This window comes from Thunnus maccoyii, chromosome 23 (genome assembly GCF_910596095.1).
Source record: "Thunnus maccoyii chromosome 23, fThuMac1.1, whole genome shotgun sequence".
Lineage (NCBI taxonomy): Eukaryota > Metazoa > Chordata > Actinopteri > Scombriformes > Scombridae > Thunnus > Thunnus maccoyii.
The window spans coordinates 12,645,344-12,671,425 of record NC_056555.1 but is presented as its reverse complement, the minus strand read 5'-3'; the positions used below and the strand labels follow the sequence as shown (position 1 = coordinate 12,671,425).

Sequence of the window (26,082 nt, the reverse complement as noted above, 5' to 3'; positions counted from 1 at the left end):
TGTTCACATTCAATCACTGGCTCTTTGTAGGGAAAAACTGCCCACTGTCTGAGTTCTTAAGATAAGCAATTCCTATATTACACTTCATTATTTACTAGTTAGTCAGGAAAATATTGATACTTGTTTTATTATGCATAATGCCATGGATCTAATGTTTCTCCCTACGCTGCATCAGCACTTAGTGTCTACAACAGGAAGAACTGGAAGAACACAACTTTAGCCCAGCTGTTTTTGTACAGTAACTTAGCATATGGACCCATTATAAGCATCAGGTGTGTAAAACTAAAATGTCTTTATTCCTCAAGCTTTACATGATGAATGTCCTGATTCAAACAAACAGGCATTTATTGACGCTCTGCTCGCTACTGTAAAAAATAAAAAGATTAAAAAAAAAAAAATACACAATTTCAACTGAATGTAGTGTGACTGACAAAAAAAAAAACCCAACTAAAATTCACAACAGAGCCAGCCTTAAGACTGTGGGCTACCTCCATGCGTGTAGTCTGTAGTGTGATGTGTTAACGGTTAAAAATGCTTAATGTCAAAGTGTATTTTGCCTGGTATCTTAAAGCATATGTATGTTTCATAATGATACAGACCTGAAAATGTCCTGTACTCATGCAGCGAGTCTCCTCTTTCAATCTGTGCAAAAATATAACAAGACTCAAACTCTGGAGCAAATTTACAGTCAACAGCAAATGAAGCTAAATATTCCAAAAAGCATTTCTTTTTTTTCTTCTTCTTTGTTTTAAGAAAATATGAGTGCTAAACTAGGATCATTTGAATAAGTAAAAATAAACTACAGAGCAATAGGGTATGAAAATAGTTAATTTTTTTTCTTCCTCCTGACGAACAATGATGACATGATGAAGGATTTCTGGCAACTGGTTTTGTAAGCCCTCCTCCTTCAATCACTGACCAAAAGAAAAAAACAAAAACAAAAAAACATTCAACTCTAAAGGTTCAAGAGACAACTTGATGTAAAATTGCACGTTATTCTGGGAACACGGGATAGCAAGAGAACACGAGAGTGACACGGGGAGAGAACATGTGATGGGAGGAAGCAGACATGAAAGATGGTTGAGATGGTTGACAGATGGAGGAGATAAATAGCAAAGAGTTGGGGATGTGGGAGGAGGAGAAAGATACAGAGAGATGGGATGAACGGAGGAAAAGCAGAAGACAGTTAAAATGCGAGATGTAACGTATTGCTACTAAGAGAATGAGATGGAGCCGACAGACAAACCAAGTGAACATGACGAAGATGAAGAAACAACAAACTAAGATATGAGAATGACAAACTTTAACAGATTAAATGAGGTATTGCACAGATTAATAAAAAAAGCATAAAGGCAACAAAAATATACAGCAAATTGATAGAACATTTACATTTATAATTTGAAATTAAAGATTTCTTTTTAGAAAGACAAGAACAATTTTAGTGTCAATCATCCCGAGGGGGGTTGGGGAAGGGATAAAAAAAAATAATAAAGAAAAAAAAAAAAAATCGCTAGTCATCCCATTCATCCTCATCCTCAAAGTCCTCATCATCTTCATCATCGTCGTCGTCATCTGTGGAAGAGAAGAAGACCTTCATATGAAGTCAACTGAAACAGCTCAAAAAAGATGTTTTTTTCCACACTAATTCAGGCAATGTTATATTTATTATATAAGTACTCTCCTTCCCTGATGAAATTCATATTTTTTTGGGATAACAAGTACTTCATAAATACATTTTTATATTAACACTACATATACATTTACATTTTTGACTTTGTACCTTCTTTGAATCTATTTTTAGTACTTTCAAGCAGGAAAGAAAAGTTTCCTTTACAGAAAAGGCCAAAAAGTGGAAAAAAGAAATCACAAGGTACATGAGGAAGTGGGGAAAGTCTGATTTATATATTGGCGACAAAGTGTCATCTGACGTACCGTAAATGACGCAAAGTCTAGAGGTCTAATGTTAAGCCAACACATTGAGTTCTTGCAAGTGGTGTCAAGGAACTGCCCTATTTTTTAAGAGAAGTTTTACTTGCGTTGGCGGGGGGCATGTTGTTTCATGTACCAGTGAGGCCAAGAAATACAATCCAAATAGGCTGGTTTGAGAAATAGATCCATTATTTTACAGGCCAAATAACTACACAGCGGTTTGTAATAATAAGAGAGAGACAAGGTTAACTCTGGAAGGTTATCAAGATGTATAAATCACTTAGTAACAAGTACAAGCGGCAATAATGTTAACAAGTAATTTACATGGAATGAACACGTATGTTTTGATTGGCCGATGTAGCACCGAGCTGGATGACTTTTTTACCTCTGCGTCAGCACTTATTATTATTATCAGTTGCTTTGGGCAAAAGCTAAATGAATGTAATATAATACAATGTAAAGTAATTTTCATGGTAAAAATCTTGTGGATTTCTACTGTACATGACAGGAGACGGGGGTGCTCTGAAAATGTCATTGATGCCCACTGAAGCTCGGATTAAACTTAAAAACAAAAATTTTATGAACAGAGCAGATGGTAGATATGTCTATATGTACCTGAACAGTGAATAGCCTTGTTCCTTCTCTTCATCACCTCCATCAAGGCCCCTACGATGCCTGCCGATGGGGCCGGGGTGGAAGGAGATGTATCAACATTGTCCTCCCTCTGTGGAGAAGATGGCATGAGCAGCCACAGTTAAAGCACAGGATACTCACTACTATACATAATTAGTAGGGAGGTGAGTTATATGTGACTGATGAATACTTACAGATTTAAGTTGGATTCCTTGTCGGATTTGGTCCAGAAGTGCGTCTCTGCCCGTGCTGGACACCGGCCTCTCTTTCTGTTCCACCTTCTTCAGCTGGGTGCCTTCTCTGATCTGACTCAGCAATGCCGACTTGCCGGGCACACTGCTGTCCCCTCCGTTGTCCTCTGTGGGCAGCGGAGGAGGAGCAGGGGGTGGGGGGCCGGGAGGCGGCGGAGGAGGAGGAGGGGGAGGAGGTGGTGCTCCGGTGCTAGATGGAGTTGAAGATGAGGGGGGAGGTGGAGGTGGGGGAGGCGCCACAGGAATTGAGGCATGGGCTGGTGGAGGAGGAGGCGGGAGAGAGCCTCGGCTGGGCGGGGGAGGCGGTGGAGCGGACATGCCTGGTCGGGATGGAGGGGGAGGTGGGGGCGCGGAGATAGGAGCTCTGGAGGGGGGAGGTGGTGGGGCACCTCGCCCCCGGGCAGGGGGAGGGGGAGGAGGAGGGGCTGAGCTGTGGTGTGGGGGTGGGGGAGGAGGGCCGCCGCCTCTGGATGGAGGGGGCGGAGGAGCTGAAGAGAAAAACAAACAAACAAAAAAAACAGGTTAAAAAAGGGAAAATTTGTAATGATCACTATGCATCATTCAGAGTTAACACTGCAGCCTTGAAGAAGACACAGATGTATTTTTTTACATTCATTAAGGGATTCAGGAGTTTTAAAGTTTTCACAGCATATCTGTCCAAAATGCTCGTCAGTTCTCCATTTGTTGCTTTCATCTTTGCATCATGCTGTTAAAAAATTAAACCACTGGGGGCAGCCTTCTTGCATATAACTTGTGTTAATTTTGTTAAAACTGTGACATAATATATTTGCTTTTTCCATGACAAAGATGAGACGGTGATGAGATGAAACTGAATTCTGAAATTGAGAATCTGAATAGGAGAACCAGGGATTTGTTTTAAACATGCTTTTCAATTTGCCTTATTGATTCTTAAAAGCTAGTTTGGGCCTAATGCGCTTCAGTCAACTGCTGGTTAAAAAAAGCGTCAGTTCACATGCAAAGTGTTTACAATATGGCAGACCAGAAATAGAGTTTACAAGTGTGATAAAGCTTCACGTAATGCTAAGACAGGAGTCACACAGAAAAAAAGTAATCATTGCACTAGGACTGGGCAATATATTGATATAATAATATATATTATATAAATGTCATGATATGAGACTAGATATCATAATATTGTGATATGGCATAAGTGTTGTCTTTTCCTGGTTTTACAGTAAAGAGATGTAATTTTCTGAACTTACCAGACTGTTCTATTATTCACCTTTACCTACTTAGTCATTATATCCACATTACTGATGATTATTTATCAAAGCACCAGTAGTCATCCCTACAATATTGTCACAATAACGATATCAAGGTTTTCAGTCAAAAATATTGTGATGTTTGATTCTATCCATATTGCCCAGCCCTACATTGCACGACAATAATTTCATGAAAGGGAGGAAGTCTGACTAACATGACTAAGCATTTTTGAAAGCTGCATTTTTTAATGTCTCCAGCTGTAGTTACAATGCCCTAGAGTCAGAAAATTATAGCACATCCAACTCAAGTGAAATCAAGTGTAGAACAGCAAACACTGAACTACATAAGTAACCGCAACAACCTCACAAACTTTGGTTGAATTCTTATTAGATTCATATTACAACTCTACATGCACAGCCATGAGCTGTCACAGCAGGTCATGCATAGAAACCTACCGCTCCACCTGGGCGGACCTGGGGGATAAAACCACCACACTTGTTAGATTGTCTTAAAATGACAATCAACCCTTTTAAAAAGGCATTTTCACATGGACAGTGCCCTGCAAAAACATGTGCATAGATCACATTTAACAAAAATATTTTTGACATCATGTGATGAGTTGTACCTTTTCTAACCATCTTCCCTTTTTGAATTATGTTTTTCACAGTCTCAAGATCTTTCACCTACATCTCTTCTTTGTAAATCCTCTTAATTCACTTTTGCTGCTATATGAGTAAACATGATCTTCAGAGCAATAAGATATGATTTATACTCCCAGCTGCTTCTGTGCCTTACCTTGTCTCCGTAGCTCATTTTTGACAGCCTCTACTCCTCCTTTCTTCTCGATGAAGTCATAGATGACCTTAGAGGTCTCCTTGTCCTTCAGCTGAGCCTCAGAGATGCCACACATATCAAACAGGTTCTTCAGCTCAGGGTCCAAATTATTTAACTGAAAGGAGAAAACAGAGGAAGACGAGCCATTTTGATAAATGCATCTATTCAATCTGCTCAGGATGGACAATCAGAAACAGTTACCACAGTGGTAATCAAATTCTTAGCCCTGGAAAAGGAACCGCTGTGCTTTACTAATTGGGTTATGTGAGGCTGCAGAAATACAAACAGACATGGTAAATAGCAAGAAATACAAGGCATTTCATAAATGTGTGACATAAGAAGGCATTAATTCATCCTCCTGCACATTGCTAGAAGCTTTAATTGAATAAATTCCAGTTTCACTGTCAGTCAATTGGGCCAACAGCAACAGTGGGTCAGACTTAATGAATCAAGAGCGATACAACTGATCATTCTCCTTGTTTACAATTTTCTTAGAGTTCTATTGATATTACTTGTAAATATTTCTGCAAATATTCTGAATTCAGTATCTTCAGTTTACCGGCTCATGTATAAACATATTCCTGCACATACATAATCACATGCCCTACATGTTAAGATCTGTGATGTTATCTCACTGGTTTTTATCTGTATTTATGAGCTTTACAGCTCAGTAACACATTATTTGACCGACATGTGAAAAGTTAAGTGTGGTCATTTAGGATTACAGGGGATGTTGGAAAAAGCAGGATAACCCAGTTTGAGACTGGCTGTTAGAAACCTGTTCAACCATGTAAACCGTTTTACACAGGAGCTGAATGTAAGAAGTAACTTGTAGTGTTACATTTTGTTTTGTGAGAACACTTTCAGCTAACCCTCTAAAATTGCTCAGAAGGAGACCACACTGTCACCCTTTATGCTGCCACCTAGTGGCATGGGGTAGCACTATGAGGTTGGCACCCAGGAAGAAAGTAGATCTCACTAACCCAGATCTGAGCACAAGTTAAAACAAGCCTGTTACCAAAGTTTCACTTTCAACCATTTCCGTTTATTTTTTGTTGCCAGCTCAGATAATAAAGAAAGGAACTAAAGCCACAAACAATACACTCTTTATTTAATAGTGTCAATATGTTCTGTTTCTGGATAAACTGTGTGATGGTGCACCAATGCCACAAAGTATATCCTCATGTCACGATTTGAATTGTGTGAATACTGTGAAGAAAACTACAAAACTTTTCAAAGTGTTTGCTACTTAAAAAAGATGATCCTTTTAAAAGGTAGGACTTTAAAGTATTTCATCTTTTCAATCCTTGTGATGTAAGGATTGAAGAGAAAAGAGACAAATTTAGCTGGTAAGACTATAAAATATACTGCCTGCTCATTTGTGCTTCAGCTTTAAGCTGGAGGATTTGAGAAGTGAGTAAGCTTTGTTTGAATGACGTCACCCGTTCAAATCAATCCTTGAAAGCATTAACTTATGAAACCAAATCATCTGAAATTCATCTTTTTTTTCCCCGTTTAGAGATACAGTAAGTCCTCTGACCCGTATGATCTCATGCTCATCATCCAGCAGCCATCATAATTACTGATGATGCTTTTTGGGAATGAGTCCATGGATTATGCAGATGCAGGTTGATTCTCTTCCCTCCGAAATCTTCTTGTGTAACCCTACTGATGACTTGGCTATGCGGCTCAGCTTTAATATTTTGGTCCTGATAGTAAATTTGAAAAATCCATCTATAAGAGGGATGTCTGACTGACAAACAGATTAACTATAGGCCATGTTTTAAGAACATGTAGAGGTCACATACTCCTTCTTGTGCAGTCACATCGACATTACAATCTATAAATTATACTTACATCGAAACCTGTATTTGGATCCCATCCTACATGCCCAATGTGCCTGTGAGAAAAGAAAAAGCTTTTGAGATCATGTAAAAGTTAAAAAGAGGAGAGGAGAGGGCTGAAGAGATATACAGTACATTCCTGAAAGCACAGCACAGATTTTCCTGTATTACTAATCATGCTACACACTGCATAGGATTAATACCTCCCACACATTCACCAGCACTTGTGATGTTTATGGACGAGTGGGCGATGGGATGAGCTGGACCCTGGGCCAATATGTCATATAGGAGTTAATCAAATATGTTATGTATGAAATTTGGTGGATTTGTAGAAGTGATGATAGAAATGTTTTGCAACAAATCCAAAATGTTGGGAATCTGTTCTGGTGCAAAGGGGTGCAGCCCAGACTGACAGATCTATCCAAGGCATCCTAAAAAACTAAACTATGGTCAGTGTTAATCCATCACCTGAACTGGACCCAACCCTGCTAGTGCCCAGCGACTCACTGGAAGTTGCTCGGTGTGCCGATGTCTGCCTTGGTCAACCTCTTCTTCTTCCCTTTGGTCTTTTTCTCCCTCTTGGGGAAGGAGGAGTGCACCATGTTGTTCATCTGAGAGTTGTTATGGTAACGCTGAACACCGCTGATCTCTGGGTTTTTGATGTCGACGGTGGCCATGGGCAACGTCGGGCCTGGAAAATGATCGACACAGTATTAAAGTTACAGTTTATATAATACAGCAGTTTATCAGACTATAGAGAAAAAACTGGGTTGAGAGGTTTCCCATTACATACATCTTAAGGAGTACAAGAATTTTTAATGGAGTCTGGCATAACTGTGACAACAGTGACGTGTTGAGTCTAACAGTTCATAAAAAAATGATAAGACCTTGGCTCCATGTTGAAATCCAAGCACAGGGCATTTCAGGGCCAGCAATGTTCTTCCAATTATGTTCAGTAATCCATTATTTAACAGCTATTACATACTTCACCTGGCTCAGAGAGAGCACTGGGAATTCTTTTTTAAAAGACAGAACTGAAGCTGACACAAAACATTATTACCAAAGACTTACAATGTCTTAGAGATAAAGATATATGAAAATCTGTGGTAAAACTTGTTCTGTCAGTTTGGTGACCTGCCATCCCTTACAAACAACATTCATTCTGAAGTGAGTTCACTTTTGCATCTGGTGCTTTGCCCGGTCAATCATACAAACTGTCAGTTACTGTAAATGAATATTTCTAAAATATATTTAAACTTTAGTATAGGAAACAATAATAACAAGTTACAGATTTATAACATAAAATTCACAAAACAAAATGTTGTGTGTTTGTGTTTATATATTAGTGTAATGAAGAGTAGAAATATGACTATATTTTTCAAATTTGTGAAGTTGATTTAGACTAGACACAGGCAGCCCAGACATAACCACATATGACATAACCACACATGGTAACGAGAACTGCAAAAAAGCAATCACCATGAACCAGCACTAACAGTAAATCCACCATACGCATGCAGCCAATTAACATGGATTTCATATCAACGATAAAGCATCAACACACTGCAAAATGTCCTCCAACAGTTCAACTGCTGGACTAATAGTCAGTGTTTTAGTAAATTATTGCGCCTAACATCGATGCTATTTATCTCCAGCTTGTAGATTTGTACTAATGTGGATTTTGAGTTGAGTCAACAAAGTCGTTCTCAATGTATTCACCAAAAGTATCACACTCAAGGAAAACAGAGTCAGCGTAGTTTCATTGCCCCTGTGATTCCTATCAGCATCTCATACCTTTGACACTCTCACTACAGGGACTTTTTGGTGTTTTGCTGGGTGAAGGTGAAGCTGATCGACTGCGTCGCCGTCTCACCCTGTCCCAAATACACCCACCATCTCTTGCTCTGCAGGTGGTCATGCTGACATCGAGAAGCATTTTACCGACCAAGTTGCTTGTTCGCTCTTCGGGACAAACGGAGAGCCGAGCGGTGGGGTCGGAGAGAGATGGGTAAAGTTCATCCTGAGGGAGAACCAGGCAGTGTAAGGAGGACAGGCAGCTACCTGGGCTCAAACCTCCACCTACTGCTGCTCCTCCTCCTCCGCCCCCTTCACATCCGAGTTCTTCAGAGGGCGCAGACAGGAAGGTGGTACAGAACATCATCGTAGGTGCTGACTGAGCATGGGCAATACGGCGAGAGCAAGCCCAGAAGGAGACACCAAGAAAGATCCTAATTTGAAAAAATTATTTAAATGCGGTTTTGTGAAACAATGTCTCCACAAAAAGGACTCCCTCTTCAGCCTGATAGTGAGCAGGAAAAAAATGCAAAATCCACTTGTCCCAGTCTTCTCAGGAAAAAGTTTTCTGCTTTGCTTGAACCTGAAAGCCAAGATGGTTTCCGAGGTTTCCAAAAGACGACCAAAACACAAGTGCAGAAAGTAAGCCAACTTGTGACGAACTTGGCGCAGCAGTCTGGATTTATTGAATTAATATCCTCATCAGACATATGGGGGAGTTGACTCGAATAGTGTCTGAGCTGTGCAGGCAGATATCCAGCAGTGCCATTGAAGGGGAAAAGAGCCAGCCAACACTTAGCCAGCCAAAAGCCAAAGTTTATTCTTTCTCTTGCATTCCTTCCATTACCGCAACAGATTTCTTCCACGCAAATTGTTCACTAATTTCCATTTCCCTGCTGCATCTGTCCGGCAGAGCATATTCATATCTATTTTGCAGTTATTTTCTATCACCCTGACTTTCCATCACAGCAGGACGCAGTGTTAGATCATCATGCTCGGATTGGCTCGCTGTGATCATTTCTCCACCCACTTCTACCGGTGTCTCCTCCCTCTCTCTACAAAAACACACAAATGGATCTAATCCTGGCAAATTATTCTGGCTTTAATGCTGGACTTTACGTAACCATTAAAACCCATCCATGCCTAATCCCACAGTAATCTCAGGGGTTTCTAAAACATGATGAATCTGCAGAGTAAGAGGAAGAGCGAGAAAAGCAGAGCGATAACAGAAAAGAGGAAAATGAAGAAAGATGAAATGAAGAGCAGAGGGGAAAGGGCAGATTAGGACAAGTGATGAGCAGGAGAGAGCTGGAGATGGCAGAACAGAAGGAGAGAAAGAACCTTGCTAGAGTTGTTTAGACAGTAACAGAGCTATGTTGCAGTGACAGATGGAGACATGAAGAAGATATTCCTGTGGGAGGACATGGATGACTTTCTTTGGAGATGAACCAATTCATACACCAAGATCAAGATTCATAGACTGAAACCATGCACGGCAAATCCAAGATGGAGACTGTAACGAACATTTATAAGAGTGCATGACTGAGCACAGATTTATTGCTGTTAAATATGACTAATGTCCTTTTTTAATTTCTATTGACACAAAGCAAAACATCCACATGCCTGACGCCGTTAAGCTGCTCTGGATACGAGCATCAGCTAAAATGTGTCATGTGTGTAGTTAAGACCTCTGCACGGCTGCATGCGCACACACACAGATGTATTAATAAGCCTGCTCCGTCAAATCATGCTGTCTATCCAAAACTGCTTCTCTCCTGTCCAGAACTAGGCTGCGTTTCTTATACTTTATGTCCAAAAAGCACGTGTATATATCTACAAATGTATGCCATCTGTTTAGTCATCAAATCGTATTGAGAGCCGAGGCGAGGCAATGAAGGGCATGTAGTTCACAGATCAAGACTCTAGATTCTAATTCACTAATGGTGCAATGACAGTATACAAAAACCCCATTACAAGGCACTGTGATGTTATGTTACACTGTATGTTATCACATAGTTTTAGTATTATGATCATTTGCCTGCTTTTCTTCTACATTCTTCCACCATTCCCATCATTTTGGAATCCATTGCCACTGACTGTAAGCCAAAGCTATGTAAAAAAAACAAACCAAAAAACAACAGTTATTTCTTAGAAGTTGCTGAGCCTGGATTTGTGGATTTGTGAACAATATGGCTAATTACTCTGCATCATCATAATGATGATGATGATGAAGCAGCAGCACCATGGCTGCTCGTTTGTCTTTCTCAACTGGAGGCGTTTTAAGTTTTAGGGCTGCAACTACCGATTATTTTCATTATTGATTAATATGCCCATTATTTTCTTGATCTTTTAGTCAATGCAATGCTAAAAAAAGGGAAATTTCTCATAATCCACCGTGATGTCTTCAATTTGCTTATTTTGTCTGACTAACTGATATATGACAAAAAAGACAGCAAATTGTCACATTTGAGAAAGTGGAACCGAAGATTCGGCATTTTTGCTTAAAAAAATGACTGAAACAATTACTCTATTACCAAAATAGTTGCCCATAAATTTTATTTCGATCGACTGATTGACGCAGCTCTAGTAATGAGTACAGTAAGATGGAGGAAAGGAAGCAAAACAGACAACAGCTGTGTCTCATTTGCACACCACATACTATTATGTAATACATACTACTTGTCATAGTATGCAGTTTTTGAAGCTAGTATACAAAAACAACATATTTTACCATTTACCAGTTAATGTCACAAGACTTCATTGACATGACTGATATGTATCAGCATGTCGATTAAACTATAATTTTTTGAACTCCACTGCCAATTAAACCTCACAAGTAGAAAATGATTCTCCAAAGAATTAATAGCTGAGCTATTCCTGAAGCTGTTTCACCACCATCCACAATTAATTTTCCAGCTATGAGCAGCTCCTCCTTTTCCTTTTTGCATATTTCATTGTGGGCCAGTTCTGAGCTTGTTTATTTACAGACTTTGTCATCTTTCTATTGTGAACACACAGTATACTTACAGCCTAATAAGTATGTAGTCTTACTAGATGATGTAAATACATAGTTTGTTGACAGCTGTTTATGTAGTTGATAATAGGTACAATTTAACTGGTCTTTATTTGTATAATCAATCTTTTTGGATTTCAATTTGCTCTTAATGGATGCCGCATTTTTGGAATTTCATATAATATAAAATGCTTCCACAATCTTAGGGAAAGGAAACAGTCTTGACTGGTTGCCAAGAAACACAAAACCCCAAATTATCCTAAAGCTCCACCCATCTGGCATACCGAGCAGATTGACACAAATGTTTGCCAGTACCACCAGACACTGGTCTGATGCTGGTTTTACACTTCTCTTCTGTTATTCTGAAGTTACTGACAGGAAATAGTGGAAAACATACCATTTGGAGGGTCGCGTCTCTTTTCTGTGAACACACAGACAAATGAAATCATTACAATCCTGTGCTGAGTAGTGGGTTGTGTTAGTGGAAGGCGTATATGTGTCAGAGCGTCAGAACGCAGACGTACAAAGAGAAGATAGTTTATTGGTTCTTTAGAGCAAGGCTCGGCGGGGTTGTGCTTGTGCTGCACAGAATGGAAAGTTATTCAGAAAAATTGCCAAGCAGAGTGTTCTGTTAGTGTGTTTAGGAGACGTAAATCACACATTTCTGTATGTATAAAGACACATGACGGTGATTAATATATCCATACATACATTTAAAGGTCTAGAGGACAGTACATATATCCCCTGTATAGAAATATCGATGTTCAGGACTGAAGAGTAGAGTCTTTTAGATGTAACAGAAGCACAGAGGCTGTTAAAAAGGAGGGTTACTCTGCAGAGCTGATTAACTAAAACACACACACACACTTCACAACACAGATGGCTTGAGTTTTCCAATGGCCCAAAGGTCAAACAGAAGAAGCCTTGTAGCTAAGATTAGGCACCCAACGCAGAGGGCTGAAGAGGAGTAGATGAAAGAGAACGAGATCCATTTGAAGGGTCAGGAAATGACCCGCAGGAGAGGAAGAGGAAGAGACGGACGGTCTTAATCAAGCACATGATGATAAAAGTCTCAAGAATGAGTGCCAATAATAAGTTTAAGTGAAGTTAGTATGTGCACAGCTGCGCACAAAAAATGTTTTTTCAATCTAATCTGCATTTTGTGAGTGTGTTTAGATGAACTTAGACACATACAAACATTCACATCTCATTTCCTTAGATAAGATAGAAGGTTTAATGCTCAACTACATTTTGTAAAATTCCCTTAAAAAGGATTGCAGTCACAATGTCTAATTGTTGGTGCTGATGAAATCCATGTAAATTCAATTTTTGAGTGCCATTTATGATTATTTTCTATTTACAAAAAACCCTTTCAGGGCCCCTCACATTAATCACCATTTTCAATTCATGGCAAGTCTGAAAATAGGGATGAAGTCCTTCTCACAGCTGATCATTGATTTGTTTTTTTCATTTTAACCTGAAACTGTAGTGCCCCCATTAGGCCAGTCACCATAATTTTCCAAACGCCTGAGTGTTGTGGTGCATCCCTTACAGGTTTTGCTAAAAAATTAATCTGGTGCTGTCTGAATCTCTGCTCCAACTCTACTGTGGGGATCATTTTAGTAAACTTTAAAAAGTGATTATTATGTGACCTGTCACTCACTGCATGATCTTTCTGTCCACTTCTCTTTTACTTTGTCAATTTCATATGAGCACCTGAATGGCTAAAGCTGAAGGAGAGTTTACAGACTTATGTTTGAAAATGGTGTTATGTGTTATCATAAGAGACTGCTGTAGATCAGGAGAAGAGGAACAGATGGTATAGTAAACAAACCCAGGCAAAAAATTCTAAATAGTTTTCAATATATTCAATTTTGGTAAAGGATTGGTTCAAATGAACTAAAAAAGGCCAGACCCATAGAACATCTCACATCTCAACTGCAATACATTGTTCATGACAACATCAATCCATTGCCTCTATATCAATTACTTCATGTATTGATATTTAGACATTTTTTGCCCAGTTCTGTGTGATTAAGCACTGTAAAAATAACAAGCTTAGAAATAGACTTTATCTTGTGTTCACATTTACCAAGCCAGCTTCAGATTATTTCAAGCTAACACCTCTCACTGCACAGACTGCACGACAAATTAGGAAATTGCTGTACTGTACCACTACAGTAATATGGTTCGACTTGAAATAAGCTAAATAACAGCAGACTATTTTGAACACAAGATTGAAAAAATTGCTAAGCATGTCATTTTTTAGTTAGATCAGTAGGTCGATATGTAGGCAAGTCAGCAGTCAGTTGGTACCAGTTTTCCTCTGTCTTTTCCCCAGTAGCTCTGACACATGGGCACGGAAACGCTTGGCCTCCTCTTCACTGGCAAAGTTCAGGCCCACTTGGCATGACTGTATGAACAGAAACGACACACACAAAACAGAAATTGGCTAAATTTAAAACAAGAGAAACATTGAGAACTGATTTACTGTCATGTAATGTGCTGCTTTAAAACAATGGACATAACTCTCCACATAATGTAAAAGATTTCTAATGTTTTCATAAAAAGCAGAATAAATTCCTTTTGTTACTTCTTGTCAAATCTATTTATTTCTTAAAATAAAAACTAATTATAATCCCATTTCAAAGCCTATTTTCAAGATCTGTGTACAGTTAAAAGTCTCAAATTTATCACCACTATCTGCAATCTGACATACTTCATGGTCTGCTGGAGTCTGAGCCACTGTACTCACCAGCTAAGATGTTTACTCCACAAATGAAAAGGTATTGTCACATGAAATGCTTCAGATATGACATAAAGCTAGGGTTCCTAAAATAAATGCTGTTTTACATGATGGGAATAGTACTAAAAGATGTTGTTGTGTCTTATGGAAGGCAAACCTGGAAGTTAGCTCACGTTTCTCATTGTAGTTTTCTGACAAAGTGTATTGAGTGACAGCAGTGTATTGGATCTTTGATGAAGACAATAAGCTCTGTAGCAAACTAAAACTTATATATACACATGTTTTGTTAAACAAAATCCTCTCGACAAATCAACAGTTTTTGCGAGGGTTGGGTGTTGAGAACCAGATCTCAAGCTGTTTCACGTGTATGTATGAAGACACAAAATGTTTTTCAATATAAGCTTTTACACTTGTTGATTTCTGAAAACAAAGTTTTAACCTAGTGCAACTGTTATGCATGTGCCAATGCAGGTTTATTGTGCTTACAATATGGCAAACAGTAGCTCTTCGGTTAAGAGTCACACCTAGTTAAATGGGTTAAAAATTGACTTTAATGTGCAGGGGACAGATTCTTTTTGCACCATTAGGATAGGAGAGTTTTTGAGGAAACTGGAACATCAAGTGTTGTTGAATAATCTGTTAGTTTTTAATATTAGGATTTAATTGAGGAAACCAGTGTGTTTTTTCTGTTACCAGAACCTATTTATCAGTTAAATAGTCTATAAAGTAAACTGATGGCAAGAGAGGCAGAAACTACTACCTCATCTGTCCTCTCCAGCTTTTTCCATGAATGAATGCAAAAATACATCAAAATGGAAAAAAAGTACTAATCTGAGACCAAATTTGGGTGACCTGAAACAAAGAGGATTAAAAGTAAGAAAGTAAAAGAGAAATGTGAAACTCTACAAAGAGGGCAACTCACATCTCCAGCAAATGTGATGAAATAGGGTTTGGGGAGGTAGATGGTAAAGTTGTTGTACAGCTCCTGTTCAAACATCATCTTACCGTCCTGTGGAAAAAACAGATATTGAATAAATAATTAATTGCTTATATATACAGAAGAAGGCATGTATACAAACAAAAGGAAATGTGTGTAAGTGTAACTAAACATGCTGTGCACTGGAGTTGTTTTTAATTTATGTTTTCTGTTGATGAATAGACATCCCACAGATTCCACTGTGTGCCTATAAAAACATTAAATTGAATGGTGGTACACCACCACTGGATAGTCATAGTGCTAAGTAACATCAGCTGGCCATGTGCCAGCAAAGATGCAATCAGCAGCATGCAGAACTGCTCTGTATGTACCTACCCTGATGTCAAAGACCCTGATGAAGTAGGATCGTAGGGGGTTGTCTTTGATCAGACAGGCCACCCCGCAACATTTCTTGTTCCAGCTGGAGTTCCTGTCTGCTGTGAACACCTGGACCACTGCTGAGGACAATGTCTGGAGAGAGATAGAGAGTCATGATTATACGGTGTATTTTAATAGCTAGAACATGGTTTGTGTGTTTTTTAAGTAGCCATGTAAAGCTGCACAGAAGAAGAGAATAAATACTTTTTGTACATACAGTATAGAAACTGATTGTTTCCTATGAAATTAAAGTAACTGATTATAAATCAATGTAGGTTGTTAGTGATAAAGGCTTCAAGGTTTCTGTGAACTCATCGACCACTGAAATCTGTAAAGCCAATGTTTGCAAAACTCAACATCTGAGAGCTGCGATGCTCAAGATTTCGCATCAGCCCTGCATCACTGTGTAGGGTGAAAAGCGATTAAAGGTTTGATTCTCTTTGTTTTAACAGTACAGGATAGTACTCATTCTACTAATGCCCAAATAGAGAACATCAAAATGAGGGCACAAAAAATATTTACCTGCACCAACTCTAAAATACTAACTCTATGACCACCTCCTTGGTCAGGGAGGTTACCATGAGCTTGAGGGCCTCCTTAAACAGTTGATTAAATAGGTGAAATCAATTTGAAAATGTGTCCATGCTATCCACTGCTTTGCGCCTATCAGTTTGATGGGCAGTATGAAAATATAATGACACAACAACACACTGAGTGACGGGGTGATAGTGACTCTGTGGGGGTCAAAATGCTCTGCCCTGCGGTTATCAGAGGAGAATCCATCAATGCCAAAGAAGAGGAACATCCGCTAAATTGAATGAGAGCAGCGGGGGGTTAGTCAGACTACGCAGATAAAGGGCACTAACAGGAACCAAAACTGATTTTGTCGTCATACCGAATCAATGTTGTAACACAGAATTGTAAAAAATCTGTTTCGACAGTTTCTCCTTTGACACTGGTGACTGTAACAAAGGTGCACTTAACCATGCCAGGAAAATCACACATGACACATCGTCACAGACACTAAGCACCCTTAATTGTGGTTGCTTGTTTACTCCTGGTATGTATTAAGAACATTTTAGCGTTTCTTGAAGTCTAATATCCATTAAGGATCCAAGCTATATTAAGAGCCTATACACATGCACCCTTTGTAAGAATAAAAGTCATTACACTTAGCACTTCTCTCATGCAGCATCTGCCATGCTGCTTACCAGTATTTAAGCACATAACAAGTCTTTAAAAGTTACATAAAAACTGATAACTGACTCCCTCATATCACCTTCAATTTTAAGATGTTTGGAGTTTAAGACTCTACTTTAAACCTTAAGTTATCAGTGAGACATATGTCTACAGTCTGAGACTACTATATAATGATATCTACCTACAGTACGTGCTAAGGAACACACATGTGGCACATTCACAGACACATCTCTGATCATAAGACCAGATGAGACCCCCACACCCCCCAGGGTTTTACAGGTTGCTGCAGGGTTTCCTCACACTGAGGGGTCCAGGTTCACAGCCATTAACACACAGATGAAAGCGAGAGCATCAACAAGGGAAATGCCTGAATGGTTCCAGGAATTGTTGCATGCAATCAAACAACACAAACAGAGCTCTGGTGTTGTTCATTGTAATTTAGTGTAATGTGAATGTGATGCTTAAGTAGAGAAGACATTGCATAGGCAAAAAAAAAAAAAAAAAAAAAAAGAACTGTAGAGAAACTTGCTACTGTAGTAGCTCATTAATAAACATTAAGTACATGAATAAATCCTAGTCCTAATATTGATACTCGCAACATACTGTTCATTTATGACCTAAATATATACCAGCATTCACATAGTTCCTTTTATGAACTGTACATATATCACATTCATACACATTTTGTACAGGCTTACAATTACTTCCTCAATCTGCACACTTCTCCTTTATTGCACTTTATGCCCAACTTGCACTTCTGGTTAGGTGCCAACTACATTTTGTTGTTAAGCACTTGTACTTGTTAAATGACAATAAAGTTGAATCTAACCTAATAAAACCATAGCCTGCTTGGGAATGAAAACTGTACACAACTTGTAGCGGTCTCAAGGTTTGTGTCTGACAAGCCAGAAAAATTCAGTGTAATAAATTCCACTATGATAGTTCCTGGACCACAGCCAAACCTACAGTTTGTTTGCTCTGGTCTGAATCAGTGGATGAGTTTGTAAACTTGTTGTGTTTTCCTGTTGATTCAGTTTCTTTTCATAAAGAAAAAATTAAAGTGGACCAAAATGCTTCACTACAAGCCATGTGAGAACAGTCCCTTTGCTTATTGGTTAGTTGTGTCTGGCACGGGAGGAAGATCGTAAACACAGGAAGAAGGTCCTGAAGAAGGTCCTCTGGCCAAATGCAATATACTTTGCTGTGCTAGTCCAGGTCGGTTCTCAAATCATTCTGCTGCTATCTGCTAGCAACTGTTGATTTCGCTCATCCGCATCCCAGTATGCAAAGTGCACCTGGCTATGGGAACTTGCTGAGCACACCTAGTAGTTGGGTTGGATCACGTTCCTACCACAAACAAAGCACCACTTCCTTATGGTGTCTCAGAAAGTGCTACCTTTCAGGGCATCAAAATGCAGTTCAAGTTGATGGGTTTTCACATTTTACATTCACTTCTGCACAGGAGGTCAGAAAAACTTAAGGAGAAAGAGTTGCTATTACATAATGTAAGATTTGTCCTTGGTTTTACTTGCAAAGCTACTCTAAGCAGAAGCAGAGATTTACTATTTATCTTGTCTGACAGAAGGCCTTCATCAGCACTACTATCCTAAGAATACTTTTAAATCCAAAACATAAGCATGACAGAGTGTCACACATCTCTCCACCAGCATAAATAAGAGCTGATTACTTACTGACTCAGTGCACCACAGCTCTTCATATAGGAAGTTGCATTTTGCTAAGTGGGTTACACAGCCTCAAGGCTTAAAGGGAACGGCTGAAAGGCTTGTAGTAGCCACATCGTATGACTAACATTACACTGCACACAACACAACGTACAGTGCATGAGATAACACAATGGCACAAGCACATGCAGCAGAACCATTATGTTGTGGTCATGAATCAGTTCATAACCTCGCAGCATGAATGAGTCCACTTTTACCACAAACTTGGCTGCAATCATCAATATTATGACATTAATTTTAAGCATTTAGACAGGTCTTAATACTAACTGACAGACAATATAATCAAAGTAGGTTCAAATGTGTTTTACAAGCATGTTACTTTTTTGTTTTCCTCCCGAATCAGCGTCCAACTACATCATTATAGCATTAACAGACTTTGTTTGTCATCACAGAGGCCATTTGTCTGTCAGCACTTTGTGTTATTTAGATATTTTTATTCATGTGTATATAAACATTGATTTTATCGGCAGCCTGACAGCTCCTGATTGATTGTATTTAGATCACAAATACACAAGATCAAATGAATAATGTGAATTCTGCTATGTGATGGAATTTCTCTTTCACAGAGGCTTTAATGGTGTCCATGCGCTGAGGCCCTGGGGTTTCATCTGCCCATGGAGCGCTGATTGTTCCTGACAGGGCCAAAGGCTGCAGGAAGTGGAGCTCACTCTATGGCGTCATCAAAACCCGACAAAATGCTCACTCACGAATAAATTCTCCCTTGTGCACTTGTTCTCAAACTCACTGTTTCTACATCTGACCTGAGCTACAATGATAAAGCTAATTATCCATACAGGACACAGTCTGCACAGTTACAACCACAATCTTTCTCTTTCACAATCAGAACAAGGAGACCAGGAAGCACCAGTCTGTGATTGAAGATTTTATCAACATGATGCTGGACTCTCTGAAAGTAACAGCATTGTGCTTTATCTGTTAATCAACTTCAATGGTATTCCCAGCTTGTAGAGGCATCTCACCAAAAAGAAAAAAATAAAGAACAAACACACTTTTTACTAGGGGTGGGAATCACAGATGAAGTCACGATACTATCATGATATTCTTCCCACAATTAAGATATATCACAACAAAGGCAATTCTGCGATACACGATATGTCACAAAGAAATATATATATATATATATATATATATATATATATCACGATATCTGTAACTGAAGAAAGAAAAAAATATTTCAAAGAGCAGCAAGGATAGTCAGATAATGTACAATGCTCATTATCAGTGCTCAAGTTTCACAGAAAAGAAATGCCGCCAAGTATAAATATCACAACACTGCTAATTGTAGCCTCATTTTGTGCCTCTCATAGAGCTGCTGGTAGTTAGGAAGTCTGATAAGAGACAACAGAGAGGTGACGTCATGCTGATAACCCAAAGATTTATTCATTTTCCGTGGCAGTAAATACAACACGATCTGCCGATAACTAACTTCTATGTTTAGAACTTTACAAGATATTCTGGGCTAATGAGTGACAATAGTAGGCTAAACATTAACGATTAACAGCAGCGGCTATGTATTGACACTTCCCCACAGACACACCGAAGAGCCACTCGTAGGGCTGCTAGCTGAGCTACAACAGTTATCACAGAAACTTTTACAAAGGGCCATGAATGTGCCTCTAGTTGATGTCAAAGTTCCAGCAGACTCTGCGTGGTCAGCGCCGACATGAAGAGTCTGACAGCAGCTGCTCATTGCTGGTCGTTTTTGCTTGCATTTTTTTCTTAATTGTCACCTCAATCGCCGCCCATCTGACCGTCACCAGTCTGTTCAGCGCCTTCATGAGGAGGTGGAGGGTAGTGGCGCTCTGGTGGTGGTAAGCCAAAGTAGCTGAATCAATTCTGAGCGGTCCTACGGTAGGGTCCAAATGCCTGAGACCACTTTGGGAAATATTACATGAACCATCTTTGGCCATCGGTAGTGATGAGCCGAGTGGAAAAGAATGAATTGGCCTGATGCTGAAGAAAAAAAAAAAAACAGCAACCTCTGTTTGAAAGTGAAAACATCACTTTAGTTCCTGAGAGAGGATCGTTGACTGTTTGCCTAAGGGCTGGAAGCTGTGCTCAAAAGTCGTTAAGATTAAATAATTTGTTAAATAAGGACAACATTAACAGTTAAGAGTCTATGGATAACAACAAATAATCAGGCGTAATATTTATGTGCAAAACGTTTTGTGATATGGAGAGGGCAATTTCTGACACTGTGCATGCTTACTCTCCTGTGAAATGTTTTAGAAGCTGCTGTGACATGGCTGACCTTTCATCACAACAAGACCTTCAAACCCCAGAAGTTTTGTTTTGATCGGTTAACAGAGAATCAGCAGGGGGAGATTCTATTTACTGGTGTCCTTTTTGCTTAAATGCAGGAGGAAACTTTAATTTTACTTTATTTTTAGGCTTTAATTTAGACGTCTTCCATAAACCATTTGGTCAACCATTTGTACCAGACTGTAATAGATCTTCCCAAGAGGTAGGAAGTGACAAGTGAGATGCAAAGGAATGGGAAATGGTGGGACAAACCTGACAACAGGAAAAGTGGGTGAGGGCAGGAAGGTAGTACAGGGAAAGAGAAGAGAGACAAGGAAAGTGAATGATAGTAGGGAAAAGAAATGACGGAAGAGATGCAAAACAGGCTTGAAAAGGAGATGAAGGCGAAAATCAATGACAAGAAAGTGGGGATAGGAATAGTCTACATAAAAGGTGAGATTTAAAAATTTAGAAAGGAAGGAGAGAAAATTGGAAAAAAAGGGGGAGAAGTGGAGGAAAAGAGGAGTCATGTTCCACTTCTCCAGCACAAATCACCAGAGGAGGCCGACCACGGGACTTCCTGTAGGACAGGACTGCTGATCAGGCAGTCTGTGCGCGCGCGCGCGCGCGCGCGCACACACACACACACACACACACACACACACACACACACACACACACACACACACACACACACACACACACACACACACACACAGAGTGTGAATTGGACCCGTTCCACCTTTTGCCCAGTCAGACAGTGTTGCTGATGGTGAAAACAGCACAAGGAATACTAATGAGTACAACCAATGAGTAAGACCACTGTGCACGTACCTGTTGGTGTACGCATGTGTGTGATTCAACCAAAGCAGAAAGCAGGTGGAAATACTTCAAGTTGTTTTACAGTTCCAGGCAAAGGTCTGTAAACTGTAATTATTCACTGTGCATTTGGTAACTTCCTAATCTGTAATCTGTACCCTGATCTGTTGCAAAATAAAGCTACTGGCAACACAGGGCAGACTTTAAATGAATGCAGTGTATTAAAACGCTAACAGAATCTGTTAAAATTCACAACCATGTTCAATATAACTTAACAGCAATAGCTTGCCTTAGCAAGCGTGGTGAAATCTTTTGTGCAATCCAAGCAACAAAGAGAGTAATAGAACCATATTTTAATTCTGAGATTAAAGCAGCAATATTAATGTAACTCTAGGGGCAATGCAGTGCAAAAAGTTGCCTTGTGTATCATTGTTGGACATCAAGTTTTCCACCACTGCCTCTTTGCAGGGACTAAAAGCAAGCAATAAATAACAGTAGGGACGTTCTGCTTTTAAATACCTAGCAAGTATACAAACAGAGTAAATCAAGTCTAATTCAGTTGCACAAAGCCATCTCAGAAAGACGTCAGTACCAAGAAAGTAAAGGTGACTCTGTGGTTCTTACATTTTCTGCATAATAAGTACATTACATAACACAAAATCACTCAGTGAGCCACTAAATCACTGGTGGGCATTCTAATTAGATTGGGCAGGGAGACACACAATGTCTGTCTTTTCCAATCTTCCTCTCCCTAGTTTCTCCCACACACACACACACACAGACACACACACATACATACAGTCTGTCTCGAACTCTCTCTGCATGCAAAGACGTGTACAGACACACAAGAGTGTAGGACTGTGAGGAATGTTCCTGATTCTGTGTCTCTGTCACATGCTGAATGACACAATTACTATAATGCCAGAGGAGTGCTGTCACTGGATTTTTCTAAACAGGTTACATAGGTGAAGAAAGACACACCCCATAAACCTGTGTGTCCACGCAAAGGAGGAGGCGGGACATCACACAGTGTGACCACATATGGGCCTGGCATAGTGTCATGGGACAGGAAATGTGCTCTTTCCAAAGCAAACAGGTGTGCACACACACACACACACACACACACACACACCCACCCACAGCATGACTGGTTCACTGCAAGTAGGTGAGCTCTGCTGACAAAGAGGAAGAGCCATTTCTCTGTCCCTCAAACATACCACCTTTCTTATACACAATTAAAGGAAGCTATGATTGTTATGGGGAAATAACCTGAGAACAGGCTACGTAAAGGTGTGTACTATGAAAGGGCAGTTAACTATTATATGAATGCAGAAATGGACACTGTTGCCTCTCGGACTGACTCATATCTATAGAGCAAACCTGATTAGGCTTTATAGATGAAAGACATAACATAGTTTAACATTAATTTATTAATCTGACACCTTTACAGTCTACTGGCTGATATTATTGGGTGACAACTCATGAGACACGAACAAGTTTTAAAAGTACACAGAAAAACATTGTTGCTAAAAAAGAAAATGGAAACGATTTACATGTATTTAGGGTTGATTTATACAAATTAGGGTTGAGTGATGTCTATGATGAAGTCCACACTGAAACATTGCAATGGACGATAATATCGATGTTGGGGGGTTTACTTATGGTCATCTCCTATCAAAAGGTACTATAATTTTTTAATATACCTTCTTATACTTTTTATATGTACGTATGTTGTACCTTGATTACTATTTCTATTTTTTGCACATCTGAGCCCATTCACAGCCCATCCTCACCTACTCACCCAGTCTTTCCTTACTTTTCCTCACTATAGCCCATGCTTAAGCTACCTCATTAAGCAGATCATCTGATTATAAAAAATATTTGAAATACTAGGGGTGGCCGCTTTTAAATCACAACGTTATGGTGGTAAAGGGCTCGGTGGTCAATGACTATCAGCCATCAATGGCTGATGATTATTAAAATTGTGAAAAATCCTGATCACTGTTTACCAGAGCCAAAGGTGACGAATGTCTTGTTGTCCACAACCCAAAGATATTCGGTTTACTGTCAAAGAAGACTAAAGAAACCAGAATATATTCACATTTGAGAAGCTGGAACCAGAGAATTTGGACATTTTTTTCTTTAAAAAAATAAATAAATAAAAGACTCCAAATGATTAATCAATATTAAAATAGTTGGCGATTCATTCAATAGTTGGCAACTAATGGATTAATCGTTGCAACTCTGATGATGTCTCACCCTCAGTCTCACTTTTGGCCTTTTGCTGGAAAACAGTGATACACACACACACACACACACACACACACACACACACACACCCTTATTGGGGAACAATATGACCCTCCTGCACAGTGAAAGACTTGCAAGTGCATTTCTGCCTTAATGGTGGTAAAGTACAGGACATTTTTGGACTGCAAAAGTCAGCAAACGAGACAGGAAGATACTCCTAACAGCATGGCAGAAGAAACCACTTCCCCCATAATGCCCATCGGAGTTGTGCACACGCATTACTACAATAAACCTACATACAATTTAGTTTAGCTATATAATCTGGGTGTGAAACGACTGATCATCAGGTGAAGGGTAATAATTTCTGACTGTGGTGAGAAACGGTTAAAAACTAAAGCCACTATGTAAGGAAAACATTCATTGGTTTGATGCTCGGGGGTCTTCTGATATTGGTTTTACCTGCTGAAATGGTTTAAATTGCTCATGAATATTCCCTGCCAGTGGGGGTATGGGAAATACAAGGATAAGCTATGTTATGTTGTCTAATAATGATGATGTAGCTGCAAATGTGACTTCACTCTGCTGGGCATGGTGCAGGGGGGAGCACATAAAAATGAGTCAGCTGAACGCTAACTAAACGTGTTACGTAATTATCACACAATATTGAATCGTGACATTGCACTACTGATCTTGACTGCAGCCACACTGGTAACAGCAAGGCTTTCTCGTCCCCTTTTGTACACCTCCTTGCATTAAAACAGGGACTGTCCTCAGCCTGGTACATTCTTCTCAGTGGACACACTTCCCGAAAACAACCAAGGTTCAGCTGTGTTATGTAATGCCAGTGCAAAAACCAGTCCTTTCTTTGCCCTGCTGATTGATTTAACAGCTCCCAAAAAAACCCTGACTACTAACTCCACTCTGTCAAAGCTAGGTTGAAGGCGTGACGGCGGATTTTTTTAAGGATTTCCTGGGTGCTTTCAGGTGTGTCAAGCTTTAAGTTAGACCAGGCCCAAGGCTGGAGTGAAACTTGCTGTTTGCCCAAATGTCAACCGTCCCAAACGGGACGTTTAACACAGCCCTCCCTCGTCGCCTCGGCTGTCACAACAAACCAACCTCTTCAGTCTTTAAGTCTCAAAAAAATAAATAAATAAATAAATAAAAAATAAAAAAATCACAACATATAAACTGTAGGCCACAAACACACCGTTAAGTTACACCTCATAGCTCGCCTTATGTCTCCCAGTGTCGGGACAGGAAACACGGAGCAAGTTAGCTAGTATTAGCTTTTTTTAAGGCAGCTATCATACAACAATTTCATGGGGAAAAAAAACTTACGATGCATTTCCTGCCAATTTGGTTGAAAAGGCATTCATTCTCCTGCGGTGTCAGCAGGATCGAGCCGACGTTTGCTTGCCGCCGTTGCGACGGATGTCCACTCATTATTGGTGATCAATTTATAAAGTATGCACCGACTCTAACTCGTTATAAGATACATAAACAATCCCTCGGTCATCCGTGGCCTTCCTCCGAGCCCCTCTCACCGGCTCGGTTTAAACCTGGGGGGTCCGCTAAAGGAGAAGGTACTCTCCAAAAAAACTGTATGCTGTTTGGGAATGCAATGTGACGTCCCGCTCCTCTTTAAAATAAGGTCAAAACTGCAGCGGCTGAGCGAAGACGGAAAACGGTGAAAACTTTCCTGGGAAGTCCGGCCGCCAGAGAGCCCGGAGCCAGCCAGCTCCATCCAACATGGCAGTGGCAGGACGACTCCACTGCGCCGGGAAAGGGGTGCACACGTTTCCCAGCGGTGTCCCACATAATCAGCGAGGGAAAATCTTAGCACGACACACGGTGAAAATGTTATATTTAAGTCATTTTAAATATTTCATATATTCTTGTAAAAGCTTGGTGAGCATGTTGTGCTTTATAAAAAGTATACTTCTCAGCAGACTCTCCATGACGATGGTTCCGTCCAGTCCGCCCCTGGCTTTTATGACAGGAATGTGTGCGAGTGCAGAATGGGAGGAGATAAGAAAGAAGGTGCAAGTTGCCAAGATGATGTTATAATGCAGAAATTAATGCAAATCTAAGCCCACACTTTAAATTAGAAAGTTAAACCTGAATAGCTGTTAAGCAAAGGAATCATGGAAATTATAATTTCCTTCTAATGATAACAATGTGGCATTT

The 26,082-nt window shown here is 39.7% G+C and overlaps 1 protein-coding gene across 2 annotated transcripts; it reads right to left on the bottom strand.

Moving 5' to 3' along the window:
* Positions 1–277: 277 nt before the first annotated feature.
* Positions 278–25,670, bottom strand: waslb (WASP like actin nucleation promoting factor b). 2 transcript variants are annotated; one of them, XM_042403771.1, is made up of 11 exons: positions 25,234–25,670; positions 15,581–15,715; positions 15,191–15,277; positions 13,839–13,935; positions 11,920–11,943; positions 7,223–7,406; positions 6,729–6,771; positions 4,833–4,986; positions 2,757–3,301; positions 2,545–2,653; positions 278–1,572 (listed from the first exon to the last, which is right to left on the bottom strand). In XM_042403771.1, exons 1-11 carry the CDS (start codon positions 25,336–25,338, stop codon positions 1,511–1,513), a joined length of 1,545 nt encoding a protein of 514 aa, XP_042259705.1. In that variant the 5' UTR covers positions 25,339–25,670; the 3' UTR covers positions 278–1,510. The 2 variants fall into 2 exon arrangements, with proteins under 2 accessions (XP_042259705.1, XP_042259706.1); XM_042403772.1 differs by lacking the exon at positions 11,920–11,943 and having other exon boundaries at positions 25,234–25,669.
* Between the last annotated feature and the right edge of the window lie 412 nt (positions 25,671–26,082).

Coding starts and splice junctions, on each gene's coding strand:
- waslb (XM_042403771.1), bottom strand. CDS start 25,338: ATGAGTGGACATCCGTCGCAACGGCGGCAAGCAAACGTCGGCTCGATC. Junction 15,278..15,580: donor TCAGGGTCTTTGACATCAGG/GTAGGTACATAC, acceptor TTTTTTCCACAG/GACGGTAAGATGATGTTTGA. Junction 1,573..2,544: donor CAAGGCTATTCACTGTTCAG/GTACATATAGAC, acceptor TCTCTTCCACAG/ATGACGACGACGATGATGAA.